A 14377-nucleotide genomic window follows, 5' to 3' on the forward strand; every position below is an offset into this window, starting at 1 on the left:
TGCTGTACAGATCATGCCAGATCACTTTGCTATTATGCAAATCACACATTTCAAAACAGCCTGAAAGTGAAATCATCTCTGTGAAAGGCTATGACTCCCAAATCTTCTAGAGAAGCTTCACAATTGTCCTGTTAATCTGAAAATGCTGATGTCACCTCAAAGCTTCCACACATAATGTTTCCATTATGTATCTACCAACAAAATAACCAAGAGGAAATACTTTTACCAGATGCTACCATTTTTTTCGGAAAACATTTGCTTACATAAAGCTGTATTTGCCTCCTACAGTGCCACATACTAATAACATACCGCTCCATGTTTCAAACTCCAGTCACATCCCTTTACAGCACAGAAATAAAGTTACATTATGCTGATGGTTGTTAATTGGCAAGAGATGACACATGACATTCAACTCACTTTACAGCTCATGAATTATTGCATATTGTACCTGTATCTAGTTCTATCAATCAAGAAAAAAATCCATGGGAAAAAATCCACCCTGAAATTAAAGGCTCATTCATATTAATAGAGAAACAGAGCAATGCTCATGGTAATTCTCTCATTTTTCACTGAAGAAAGAAGCCATTAATATCTCCCATGATGTGAAAAGTACCACCATAACAAGAACTGCCCCATTTCCCCTATGCTTTAGCATATTTTTGTTTTTCTAACTACAGCTCTTCAGAGTTGTTACCTGCCCCTTCAGCTGAACGATCAATAGCAACTTGCATGGAGAACTCCAAATGCATCAAGAGATTGAGTACATCACCTCCAGAAAATGCCAAGCCTTACTTGGTTTGACTGACCACAGCCTCAGGTCCAGGCACTGAATTTTGTTGTCCCAACACACCAGTGAAAAAACAGAGCACTACCTTCAGAATGCTCCTCTTATTTTTTTTTTCCCTCTTTTTTTTTTTTCCTTTTAACAATTTACCTGACACTGCCTTCTTTCTGCAATCACTCAGAGGAGTGTTTTATTAGATGTTAAAAGACAAGATATGTATTGAAAGTAGCAATTTTATTTGAGTTAAAATTATTTACAAAAACCCAAAGACATACTTCATGAAACTGGTACAAACTATTTTTCCTGCCGTTGGCTTTTGCTCCAAAGATCACAGCTGAGAAATACTGTATAAAATAAAAATAGGATTGGATTCAGAAAAGTACTCTACTGTTCTAATTTCCAATTGAGAGTATTTACACAAGTATTTACAATGGAAAAAAGTTACTTTAAAACTTTAATTTGCAAGTTGGCCTCAAGTACCCTTTAATGCAGAGTTATTTGAGGGTCTAACACACAAAAATGCACTGCAGTTCACAGGGTGATTTCTCCCCCCACCCTCAAAAAAAAATCCTGCATTTGTCAGTGCTTGACAATTAGTTACATTTAAAAAAAACTGTTAAACACTGAGGTAAATCAATTCCCAAACAATTACCAGTGTAACAAAGAAAGGTAGTTGTCCCTGCTTTCCCCCATCATCACATCTGTATTTTATTTTTTCTTGCCATCTCTCCACAGAAAACTATATAAGCAATTTGAAATCCCATTATAAGTGAAAATCTCTAAAATCAGAAAACTAAGATGGGCAAAATATTCAATAATTTCCTCCTGATGTAGATCATTTACACACAGCTTCTCTCTCTCTCAATACTGAGCTTTTTTTAAACAAAGGGGAATACAACCTCAAAAACTTTTCTAAGTTACACTGATACACTAAGTTTTAGAAGGTGATGAGAGAAAACGCAAAAAAGTATGACCAACATAGGATTTTTGCCGCTAATCAGTTACTTCCTTACAGAATTCCCAACAATCTGCATTATCAAAAATAGGAAGACATAGAAGGCAGCCACTGTATGTAAAAAATTTACAGCTGGCACTGATACAAAAGCACGAGTTCTTAACTTTATACATGGAGATAACACAAGATCTAAAAGCAGGTTAGATTTCCTGTTATTTCCCCCTCATTATACATAGAACTAATATTTTTATGGCTTCAAGTTTTACAAATTCAATGGAATAACATGATGTAACTACCTATACAGGTATTTAAAAATGTCGATGAAGCAGATTTCAGAACAGTCTGCAAATATTCAAGACCACCTTAATAAAAATAATTACCAATTCTGTTGGCCTGAATAACGAGTGCAAGAAAAAAAATGGTTAAAAAAGTCATGTATTTTCTGGGATTCTTTGTTCCACTTAAGTCTTCAAACACAATGCTTTGCTGTGAACTAGACCTCAGACTGAACAAAATCTTAGCTATATCAGCAATTTAAGGCTTTGTGTTGTATGCATTTAAACTGTCATACTACAGAAGAATGAAATAGAAAGATTATGTCAGCTGGAAACATTAATGGAAACATTAATCCCCATTGGTGTTTTAGCTTCTTTAAAATTCTTCCCCCTAAAACATCCAAATTCTTTGTATTGAGCATTATAAAATACATCTTGAGTGCTTCCTTGAAACAAATTAAAACAGCATTTCAAAGTTTTTGCTTGTTAGAAGTGTAAACTACCCTGGGATTGAATATCTTTTTTTTTAATATTTTTTTTTCTTTTTTCTTTCTTTAAACAGGGCACAACTTTTTACAGTTACTATTTCTTTTGTGGATAACATACCCTCAAATGGCTTTGTGTGTTTATGGGTTTGCATGCTTCTTGGAACTACAAAGTGTTATGGTCTATCAGTTTACAGTACATGGGCCATGATAGTTTTAGAACTGAGAAATAGTTCAACAACCTAATTTCAATCAAAACAGTATAAAAAATAAACTATCCAATCCTCGCCTCTTTGGATTCCAACAAATTTTAAATATAGACAGTAGTTAAAAATCACAAAAGTATTTAAAAATTTATATTTTATGATTTTGGAATAATCTAGTAATAAAAAAGCAAGAGCAAATTAAACTCAAATAGGAGCGGTGCTGCTGTCCAGAACTTCTTTATTAGAACATTTGTTTGATACCTCAGTAGCTAAGCTGCCTTTGCACCTGGCTGGCACGAAACAGTGGCTCAACAGTAAACAGCAGTTGCACTATCAGCAGCAAGTTTTTCCCCTTGAAACTTGTCACGAACAAAGCAAGAAAAAAAGATAGGGAGGGTAAACCCTGCCAAAAAATATTTAAATACTGCACTGCATCATAAACACCATGGTTTCTTTATTTACTTTCCTCAGAACCTTTTTCCCCTCATTTTTGATAGTTGCAGATTGATGTAGTAACTGTCTTTTAGAAAATGCTGAATGCATGGTTAAGAGACCAGGTAGCCTTAAAAATCCGAACACGAATGACACAGATGAATGCTCTTGGTATATCCTTCAAGGACTTCTTTCATGACTTCTTCTTTTGTCTAAGGGTAGCTCCAGCATTAGAGTGCCTGCAGCGGAAGTTAAGTATCTAGCAGTGTTCCAAGTATTCAATCACCCTAGAGATAGATTTCTGGCCTGTTGTTCCAACAGCACACTGGAAAAATGTAACAGAAAACAGAAGTAACAAACAAGACTTTGTAATATCTCTTTAAAATATTTGAGAGCTATGCTTATTTCAGAATTTTAGTATTTAGAATTACGTATCAGTAAAAGCAATTAGGTTCAGGCAGAGGATTCAAAAATATTTTCCTGACCAGTCACAATCAAATGGAACGAAAGTAGCTTCATTCTATTTACTACCAAAATAGCGACAGGCAAATGGGTTTTCAGTATTTAAAAACAGAAAATCATCCTGTGCTCTTCTAAAGACACAAACTGGAAAATGTTACATGCTTCTAAAAATGTATGGACTATTAACAGAAAACAAAATTACAAAAATATCTATGCACATCAATTTAAAATATATACTACTTACAGTAAGATTCATAAAACTGAGAAATTTTTTGAGCATTTCAGTCATTATTGAGAAGTCCCCTTCAGGTAAGTACTCTCTCACAGTAGTCACGTTGATCTAAAAAATAAAACAATCTATTTTAATTTCAGAAATATTTTTCCAACACAGAACTATATTACTCTGCATGTGAGATACATTAAGACGAGTATATTTGTAGCATTATTAAGACGGCTTTTGCTGTCATCTCTGTGATTTAAGTCTCTCAAGCAATACTCATTTGTTTATGATATTTATGCTTCTAGGAAACAAAAATTGCTAAAAATCTTTCTTTTTTTGTTGGTTTGGTTGTGGGTTTTTTTTTCATTAAAGCTCCCTACCACTATCAGACCTCCCCAGGACCTACAAGATTATCAAGAACTAAAAAGCCCACCAGATTACTCTCCTGACATGGACAGAATCTCCGTTTATAATTGTTAAGGGTTTAGAATTATCGAACTTATTGTCAGTATCACTCCAAACACCAAAATTATATGGAAGCTAATCAGTCAAAAGGTACAGAACAGCATGTCAAAGACCATTTCTGCCATCATGGTAAATTTAAACAAGCCTGAAGGCAGGTCTGAACCTCATTTTCATTTGGGCATATATTTGACAGAAAAGTTTATGAAGTACTCAGCCATTAGAGTTCCATATATTTAAGTTTTAACTTCAGCTTTCTATTATGTATTTCCAATCTGAGGCAATCATCTTCAACTAATACAGACATACACAATTTCATGTAATTTCAACAAAGGAAAAAATAAAGCAGACATAAAAAAATAAACAAGTCTGATGTTAACTTGCTTATTGAAACTACTGAAAAATAAAGCAAGCTTTTATTATTATAGAACAGGTGAGCCGATTTTCCTTTGCCTTTCTGAAGTAAGTGCATTTGTTGGTTAAGAATAACACCAAAGGAGAGAGAGGCAGAAGAGGTTAAATATTCAATTCCAACTGTTTTGCATAAATGTACTGATGTTCAGAAAATTTGTTTTGGACGGAATACCTTTGTCAACTTTTCACAAAACTATATACATCAGTGTAGCTTCAGCAATGTATTAGCTCACATCAAACCCTAATTTAATAAACCCATTTCAATACTGCAAATTATTACTTCACTAAAAATTGTATTGGACTTAAGAGCAAGTTATTGACTTATTCCCTTACTGGACTCTCTTGGCAGAGACAGCCTAGAAGCAATGCTGTGTATGAGGCCACAATGCAGTCTTCCATGTGCTTCCCAGCATGCTGAAGAGCTGTAAAGAGAGACAACTGAGCGTATTGTATTCTCTAAGCAGCTGGTATCTTCTACTGCTTCAAATACAATCTTTCATTATCACTTTCCAGAATTCTTTTTTCTCAAGCAAAATGAGCTTTTGGACTGCAACTTCAGAGGCAAGAATCAGACAAACTCCGTACTTACTAACTCAGCAGCTCGTTCCTGAACAGAAAAACCAGTGTTTGTTCGCTTTCAACTCATTACACTGTATAGTATTTTATTAACTGCCATTTCAATGTGCAAACTGTATGCTTAACACACCAAAATACAAATATAAATGTTTCATGTCATACTACAAGCCAGTAAGACTTCCACCAAAGGAAGTTTATTGTATTAAGGGAAACAGATAAAGCACTTTTTGCTAATGACTCAGCATTTTTGGGCAAACCACAAACAGCTGCAGACACCAGTTGATGGAGCTACAAAAAGAAGGAAGGATATAAAACAAGGTTGGAGAAAGTAATACACTGCACCTACTATTAGAAGGTTAAACAAGACAGACTGATGTTTCAGACCTGAGTAATTTTCCACACACGAACTACATACCTCAGCTTAGAGATATTAAAATTCATGGAACAAACTACCAAAGATGCAGCACATCAAGACATTACACAGGTACCTGAGATACCACCCACCGACTGAGTGAGGAGAACTCAGACACAAAGAAGATGGGGACAGAAGCAGCATACATGCAAACAGAGAGGGGAGGGGAAAAAAGCCCTAACAGTAGCATGAAACTAGAACGGGTCATGATACCCTGGAAAACAAAATTAAGGCAGGTAACTTTCAGGATTGTTTCAGAAGAAAAGATAAAGGCCTAAAAGTCATCCCTTCCAGAATATTTCTTACACTGAATGTCCCTAAAAAGGTTTGGTTGGTGGAGTTTTTTTTTGTTTGTTTGTTTTTTAAAAGAACTGATAGAAGATACTATTAAGAATCTAAAAGTAGCCTAACTTCTTTCACTTCTCATGCTTCTGCTCTGAACTGCTCCTACTTCTGATCTGTAACAGCTTCCCCTGGGTAATACACTGAGGAAACCTCAGCCCAAGAGACTGCATGTAGATAGGAACCAGAGGACAAGGTGGGAATTTATGCACAGAGTTCTTTGCCTTTTCCAAGCTCATCACAACCAGACAACGTACCTTTATTAAGATCAAGTTCTTCATCATCTTCTTCCTTCTTATCTTTCTCTTCAGTACCATCTGGCTTTTCTGTGGAGACCCACTGTATCTCCCCACTTGTCTCTTGCCATTCCCCACTCTTATCATGCTGAGCAGTAGGAGCTTCTTTAATCAATTCATCTGTCTGGCTCTCAGCCAGCTGTGCCGCTCGCTCACGCTCAAGAAATAGCTAATGGGGAAAATTCCAGTAGAATTTCTATTATAAATTAAACCCTAAACACATTGAATTAATACTTGAACGTTTATTTCCCCTTCACAATTCACCCCTTAATGCAGTTAGTCTTCAATACTTTTCTTAACAATAGCCTTTTCTTCTTCAAAGGAAAATATAATTTATCCCAACACTAATGCTGTGCTCTGCAGAAAAGGCCTCCCTCCCTCCCCAGTGTTGAACCAGTCGGCAGGCTCCTCTTGGGCACCGTCAATGTTTAATCGTTTTCTTTGAGACACAGCTTGAAGACTAGAAGTTGCCACGTTTTCCTGTCTGTTTTCGTTCTCTACCAATCCTCATTTTCTTTTCATGCTAGGTATCCCCTCTTTGCTCTCTTAGCTTTTCCCTTGATACGTAAAAAGCAAAAAATTTGAAAGAGTAATTTAAAATGACTTATCAAGGATGTGACTCAACCAGCAGTCTCATATTGCGCACTTTTATCTTGTGAATTATTTCCCAAACCATACAACCACCAGTTTTAAATACTGCCTTACCCAGCTGCATACGTTAAGATGGTTAATATTACTATTTTTATTGTTGACTTTTTTGTCTGCTGCTGGACAGTTCTTTCACATAGTTAAACAGAAGAACTGCTAAAAGCATCCATAAAATTATCTCCACTGAAATAAAAAGGCTGTAATTTCCTTTCAATTCTTTTATTTTAGTTTGCACAGTGGAACTCATTCACCAAAATTATTGGTGGATTTTTTTTTTTAAGAAGTTAGTCAATACAACATTTAAGAATGCTGTTTCACATCCATAATCGTTACATCCATATTTTATTGCTCTTACAAAGCATGATACTTAATATTTTTTTTTATATTTAAAGTTGCAAACTCCCAAAAAGACAGTACTTAAAAAAAAAATCTATGGAAGCAAAGTACGTAAGACAAGAGTAGCTTACAATTTTTACAGCTGGTTTAAAACAAAACTAGAAATAAACCATTTAGGAACAAGAAAACTAGAAATAAACAGTATAGGAACAAGAAAGCTTTATGGAGCATGACAGCAGCCTTTAGATATCTGTAATAATTACCAGGAAAGCTGTTTCTGTAATGGACAGTACTGAAAAAGTATAATTTGTGAGCAGCAACCTTCTTCCCCCACTATGCTGGATTACTCAAAATACTAAACAGAGAAAAATTCTGACAAATCTTCATTGCCGAATTCTCCCTTCCCCCTTGACAGTCTGATAATGAGAAGTGGTAACTATTACAGGAAAACCACATTTCTTACCTGCACTAAAGCCTGAACAGCATCAATCTGTCCAGTTATCTTTAGACTATCATCTCCTTCTCCCGTACAGAATGAGTCAAAAGAACATGATGTTTCCATATTGACAAGACAGTGCCTATTCCGAGCACTGTATTCTACTAGATTGATCAACAGACCCAATCCCTGCAAGAATTGGAGAGTCAAAGAGGATCACACACATTAAAAAAGGATAATGTAGCAAAACACATCTATCCAGATAAATGTCTTCCTCAGGCCTTATCTTTCTGAGGATACAAAACTTATTTATACACCTTTATGAAACAGTTTGATAGACAGAGGGATCAGGATTTAAAGAAATACGAGGCAAAACTGAGATCCCTGTATACTAAGACTTGTATGCAGGAATCTCCATTTTTCCAATTCTGAACATGAAAACATTTTTAAAGATGAGATTTCATTTATAGATTAGGGATTCAGGTGTCCAACCTTCAGCTTGTATTCTTAAAAAGAACCTTCACATACACAATTTCACTGTTGCTATTTAGGCCACACAGACCCATTTTACAGCAGCTGAGGTAAATTTGACACAGCCTTTATCTCAAACAATAACATCCACCATATTTCTAAAGTTGAAAAAACATTTGAAAATTAGATAATTCACCAACTTATTTAGCTAAATCTCTTTGTTCATCTAGCAGTGCACTTTTTCCCACCAAACACAGCAAAAATGGTTAGAGCTCAAAACCACCAGATTCTTACAGAAACCTTAAGTACCTCAACTAAGTATATATATGGTCAATGAAAACTGCAGAGGCTGCTCCTTAATTTGGAGCTAGAGTAGTTAAATGCACAAGAAGCGGGCAAATCATTTTATATTAATGTAACAAATACAATAGCTTACCAGGACCCGAATATCAAATCTCTGTTCTTGAGGTAGGAACTTTGGAACCTGAAGCACACAGTTCATAGCTGTGCCTATCAGACCATCTTGTTCACCTGTTTTTGTACTACCCCATTCTGTAAACAAAAATAGTTTAGAGACTCAATTTTGAAAATACTCATGTTCATAAACATAAGCAGATTGATAAAAACCTTTTGGCCCTAAAGACAAACAGGACTTCCTTAGCCAAAGCGTGCATCTTAACACTTAATTTGCAAAGACAAATTACTGATTACTGTAAAGCAAGCATCTACCATAGATAACTGCTTCATTGCATTGTACATGGAAAAACCATAATCAGTATAAGAAAAGGGTTTACATTAGCGTTTTATTTGATGCTTTAACACAGATTATGCAAGGTTTTTTTGGTTTGTTTTACCGTTATCGTTTGTCAGGTTGAGCAAGACACCAATGATGGCCCTCATACAGTCTTCCACTGCTTTACCCACATGGTTAGTTACATTCTGGTGAGGCAGGGGCTTATTGTCTGGTAAACAGATACTGTCTTCAGCACGATTATATCGCTGAATTAACTCTTCACAATGCTGCAGTGCTCTGCAGGGAGAAGATACAGAACAAAATTACCTCCACAACATACAGGACATTCCATTTGATACTCATTTCAGCAGGAAAAAATATCAAATACAGAGCTTACGCGGAATTTTTCTGATGCCCAGATGTCCAGTCTATAGAGAGAGATAATAAACTTATCACCTATGAAACCTTTTATGAGCTCAACTGAAATTGTGAAAACTAAAACCAGGAGAGTTTTGTGTCTTAGAGCTTTATCAGCTTGAGATTTCAAGAGCAAAAAATTAATTTTTCTTTCCTACTTCATCACATGGTCTTACAAAAGATCTCTCCTCTCCCTACAAACCCAGCCTCTCATATCCTCTGACCATCAAGGCACAACATTACTCTGACAGCGTTATCTAAATGTTCTCTTGTTCTGTCCTCAGAGCTATTTCCATTCTGTAAGAAATAAATGACACGTGACTTCCTAGCAGTAAAATCTTAATCTCATAACACTACTAGACCACAGGCGTGATTCTACTGCATGACATTAGTTTGATGTTAAACTGACAACACTGATTTCAATTACAAACAAAACTAAAAATTGCAAAAATATATATCGGTCTAAATAGCTTAGTAAGTTGGGGGGGGGGGTGTGGGGTGTTGTGTTTTTGTTTTGCTTGTTTGTTTTTTTAATTTAAAGAAATACTCAAAATATCTAACCTACAGCCATGAAATTATGTTTCCAATGAGGTCTGCAGAGTCAAGTTTTCAGCTTAATTTGTTCTCTTGTGAAAAGCAGTACAAGAGCAATACAATCTCTGCCAGTCAACTGAGACCTAACCCAGATTGATAAATGGGTTAGAGGTGTTTGTACAATCATCTTTGCCACGGAGAACAGCTAAAAATGGAATTTCACCATTTTCATTCTTAGTTACACTGTCAATTCTGTTATGCTTCATTTCAGTAAACACTTGAGCGTAATGAAAACACAATAAATAAATGAAGCTTCCCAAGTGCCCTCTTCTGTGTTCATATTAACTTGGTACAGAAGGAGCTGAATCCACAGTTTGCAGCTTTTACAGAACCAACAATAGCAGTACTACATATTGGTAGTACTTAGGTAGTTACCCATACCCTCATCTAAATTAAATTTAGCATTACTTAATGAAAAGCAACAGTGGAAATTGTGGGGTTTTTCCCTCCTAGAATCTTCTGGTATAACAATTTTTTTTTTGCCCTATCATGTGCAGTGCTCTGCAAAAATGTCTTTTTATTACAACTTACTTAGCTGAAGAGACAATGAGTTGCGAGTCTTTGTATGCTATCAGATAGCTCTGATTTTCTGGATTATGCACAGTTACCTAAAAAAGAGGAGAGGAAAGTAATATTAAAAATGGGACTTTTTCCTTGAAAGAGAAGCATTCCCTTCCTCTACTACCCCACTTTATTCAGTTCCACATTTCTTGGTTATTATCCAGTGTAAACTTTCACCTATCTTTGTCCAGTATTTCCTTGGAGTTTTCACCATGTAATTAATCACACAAAATTGTGGCACTGAAGATAAAACCATCTTCCCTGATACAGTAAGCACAGAAACCATGTGGCAGAATGTTCTGCCACAGCAGAACCCTGAATCTATATCCTGGAACAACAGTGTCCCAAGTATGCGTGTATATATGTGTATGTAAATACATCTAAAAATATAACACAATACAATTGTATAAGTAAAGTTATTTTTGTGACTTGACTTAACTCCACTCCTGAGAGCTTATTATGCATCCAACCACAAAAATCAAGTTTTTCCTTGATTCCCTTGATTGAAATTCAGAATCAATTTTCAGAAACAGTAAAAGTTCTTCTCTTAAATTTGCATCATCTGGTTGTGTTGATTTTTGTCATCTCTCCCAAGTTCCTAAGGATCTTACTATATCACAAACCACCCTCTTAAGTTCAAACCTGAATATTCTACCACTAAATAAGGCTCTTCTATTGTTGCTTGACAATTCCATCTATCAAATATAAAAGCAGAAATGGGACCTGAAAATTTTTCTCTCACTGTTCAGAAGGCAGGTAAAGAGTTAGGTGCCATTCATTTTTAAGTAGGTACCCTTGAATTAGTACTTCAGCAGTTGTTCATCTTTCTCAGTTTTTAGCTTACTTTTACACTATCTTTGAGTCTGTCCTTCTATTTTAGTGTAGAAAACAAGTTACCGCTCTAGGTATTTGCCCTCTAACTTGGGTTTAAGGTGTTCATTAAGATTGACCCGTACTCTGAACCTGAACATCGCTTTCTGGTGCGTGGATATGTATTGCTAAAACAACACAACACTCTTCTCCTTGCTTTCTGTGTCACAATACAAAAAGAGTAACACTAGTATCAAACATGAAACTCGGCAAAACAAGGCACTGTAGAGAAGCATATGCTCACAATTCCTGGCAATGAAGTTCTACAAAAGTACCATGTATTTTAATTCTGTTCAAAGTTATCATAAAAAAAAGTATTTACCATCTCAATATACACGCTCAACTGATTAAAGGACTAGCGTGACTTTCAGAGCAGTTTTCTGTTTCAGCGCTTAGCCAGCTGATGTTTGAAAGTAGCAATTCTTAAAATATGCATCGATGTATTGCTTCTAAAGAAAATACTGCTTATATAATGATCCGTTATTACTAGACACACACTCGAAAACAACATCCATAAACAGCAGCTTTTTGTAGGAACTTAAGAAAAAGCATCATGTTACATTCAGTTATTCTTACCAAAAATAAACTTGCAACATTGTACATACATACAGAATGGTAAAAGAAATGGTTGGTCAAACAAACATTCCAGGAACAATGATAAACACCAGAAAGTTAGTATCTTCCATGAAAAATAATCAACATTATAGTGTTATTATGTAACTATATATTGAAAGAATGTAACATTGAATAGGTCAGGTTGAGAAAAAGCAGTTTTCAGTAATGCAATGCATCTGCTTATACTCACACTTTCTAAGACCCGTAAACATCTTTCTGCACCCCATAACGAAGCAACCAATTTCTCTTCATTTTCATCACTGCTTAGGTGATCCACACATTCTTTAACTAAACAACAAAAAGAAGTTGTTTTCCACTATCAGTAAAAGGTCCTCAAAAGCCAAATGTACAAACTAGCTAGCTACTCAGAGAGTTGCTATCAACCTTGTTTCACACTTTACAAAACTCTAATACTAGGAAACAATCACAAAGACATGATCAGCATTCCAAAATTTTTCATTTCTCCAAGTAAATAAAAAAAATCTCCTTACAATTTTGGCTTTACAAGTTTGTGATTGCTCCCACAAATTACCTATCTGTGTATTTTATCTTCTACTGACAATTAAGAGATTGTATGGCACATGACTGTTCCTTAACTGGAATGCACTGTTTTGTGGAAGAGAAAAAAAGATACAGCACACACACTCTCCCCATACTTTACAAGTCTGAAACCGTGTGTAAGTTGAACGCTTTCATCTCTTCAATCCTTCCTTTATCCACCCCTCTGCTTACTTAAGACTAAGCTTTATTCAGCTCAATATTTAATTTTTGAAATGTCCCTTTTCCCATCTGTGAGATGCTGATACAAAAAACCTAACCAAGACGTATCTCTAAAAAAAAATAAGGAAACAAAAACCCCACCATTTCTTCTCGAAGGGCTGACTTCCTCTGGGATATTTAGTTAAAAAAATATCAGGCCTGAAATAATTCTAGAAGACTGTAAAGGAGATTTTACTCTAGAACAAGTGTGCTCTACAGATATATGTAACACAATCATCTGTATTCTGTCTAAGCTTAAGCCATTTTTAATTATAAACATTCTGTTTAACCTTAAAACTACTTTCAATCCCACATGCAACAGATTAAAGTCGCTAATATTTCCCAGTGACTTGATATTGAATTGTGTACTTTAATTTTAACATTGCTGAGAAAAATACGTAACGTTTCTATTTTTAACCACAGAAAATGAACATTAAGAAAAGCGAACATCTTGGTAAGATTCACTAATTTTTCACACTGTCAAAGCAGCATCTCCAATATACCTTTATCTACAATATGATCAAGACCACCTAGAAGTCGCAGTTCTTCTTTAAACCAGTCCCCAGCTCGTTTTGAGGTGAGAGACAGTAATGTCTCCATTGCCAAATGCCCGGTCTGAAAGAGTTAGGTGCCAGAATTAGTGAAATCATCATATGCAGCTGTAGCCAATATATCAAATCATACAAATACACATCATATAAAAACCATGAAAACAAAGTTATAGATTCTGAGTAGAAGAACCACCAGAGGGAGCAAGGACAGACTGAAAAATATGTGTATCTTAAAAAAATGACTTGGTACTGATAAAAAGGTACTTTGCATTTTCAACTTTTTCTTGATTTTATTAATAGCTTAGAAAACCTAAGCAGCCTCCTTTCATGTTTCTCTTCTTCTCAAAAGAAAGAAGTGGAGGAAGGAAATGGACAAATCAGCCAGGCAAGAAAAAACCCAAGAAAACCCACAGTGAACACTGCTTCCCTGTCTCCTAGACACATTGGCTCTGCTGCTTGTAGAATACATTTGATTCTAACATACGTATTTTGTGTTTTTAATTTTAAACTCATAGAAGATAGCAATTAAACTAAAACAATGTAGAAAAATCTAACTATATGTACTGATTTATTTTTTTAAAAAAGAGGAATACATAACAAAATTCAACAACAGCAAAGATAAGTCTACTCCCTGCAAATGGAAGTTTAAGAGATTTTAGGTGATTATCTTAGTTAATCCTCTGCAACGTTTTTCACCAAAACTAACACCATTTATAAAGTCAAGACTATAAACTTGTTTTTCCAAAGGCCTGTAATAAAAGGCAAATGTTAATAATAAAAACATATACATGCGTATAAATTTACACCTACACAAAAGTGACCAGTATAGACTTCCGTAACGCTTGGAAAACGCACAGGCAAATCTGGACTACTATAAACTTAACGATTTCATATATGGTACATAAATACAATAATGAAAGGTCAGAGAAAAAGCTGTACGATCTCATTAAAGCCAAATGAATTTAAGCACTCTCAAGTTAACTTCCCTCCCTGACACATTTGATTCGTAATGCTTCAAGGAGGGCTGTGCTTATTCTGAGCTGTGCGGCATGTTCCAGGATACCA

At 35.3% G+C, this 14377-nt stretch overlaps 1 protein-coding gene across 2 annotated transcripts in view; it reads right to left on the reverse strand.

Moving 5' to 3' along the window:
• Positions 1 to 999: 999 nt before the first annotated feature.
• Positions 1000 to 14377, reverse strand: part of WAPL (WAPL cohesin release factor) — a 69383-nt gene continuing 56005 nt past the window's right edge. For both annotated transcript variants that reach the window (XM_009807695.2, XM_059821251.1), the window contains exons 9-18: positions 13265 to 13376; positions 12193 to 12290; positions 10488 to 10564; positions 9067 to 9242; positions 8649 to 8764; positions 7769 to 7930; positions 6283 to 6490; positions 5029 to 5117; positions 3844 to 3939; positions 1000 to 3462 (exon numbers count right to left, since the gene is read on the reverse strand). In XM_009807695.2, the coding sequence (XP_009805997.2) occupies positions 3397 to 3462; positions 3844 to 3939; positions 5029 to 5117; positions 6283 to 6490; positions 7769 to 7930; positions 8649 to 8764; positions 9067 to 9242; positions 10488 to 10564; positions 12193 to 12290; positions 13265 to 13376 (1200 nt within the window). In that variant the 3' untranslated portion in view covers positions 1000 to 3396. The remainder of the gene's footprint in view (positions 3463 to 3843; positions 3940 to 5028; positions 5118 to 6282; positions 6491 to 7768; positions 7931 to 8648; positions 8765 to 9066; positions 9243 to 10487; positions 10565 to 12192; positions 12291 to 13264; positions 13377 to 14377) is intronic.

This window comes from Gavia stellata, chromosome 9 (genome assembly GCF_030936135.1).
Source record: "Gavia stellata isolate bGavSte3 chromosome 9, bGavSte3.hap2, whole genome shotgun sequence".
Classification (NCBI taxonomy): Eukaryota; Metazoa; Chordata; class Aves; order Gaviiformes; family Gaviidae; genus Gavia; species Gavia stellata.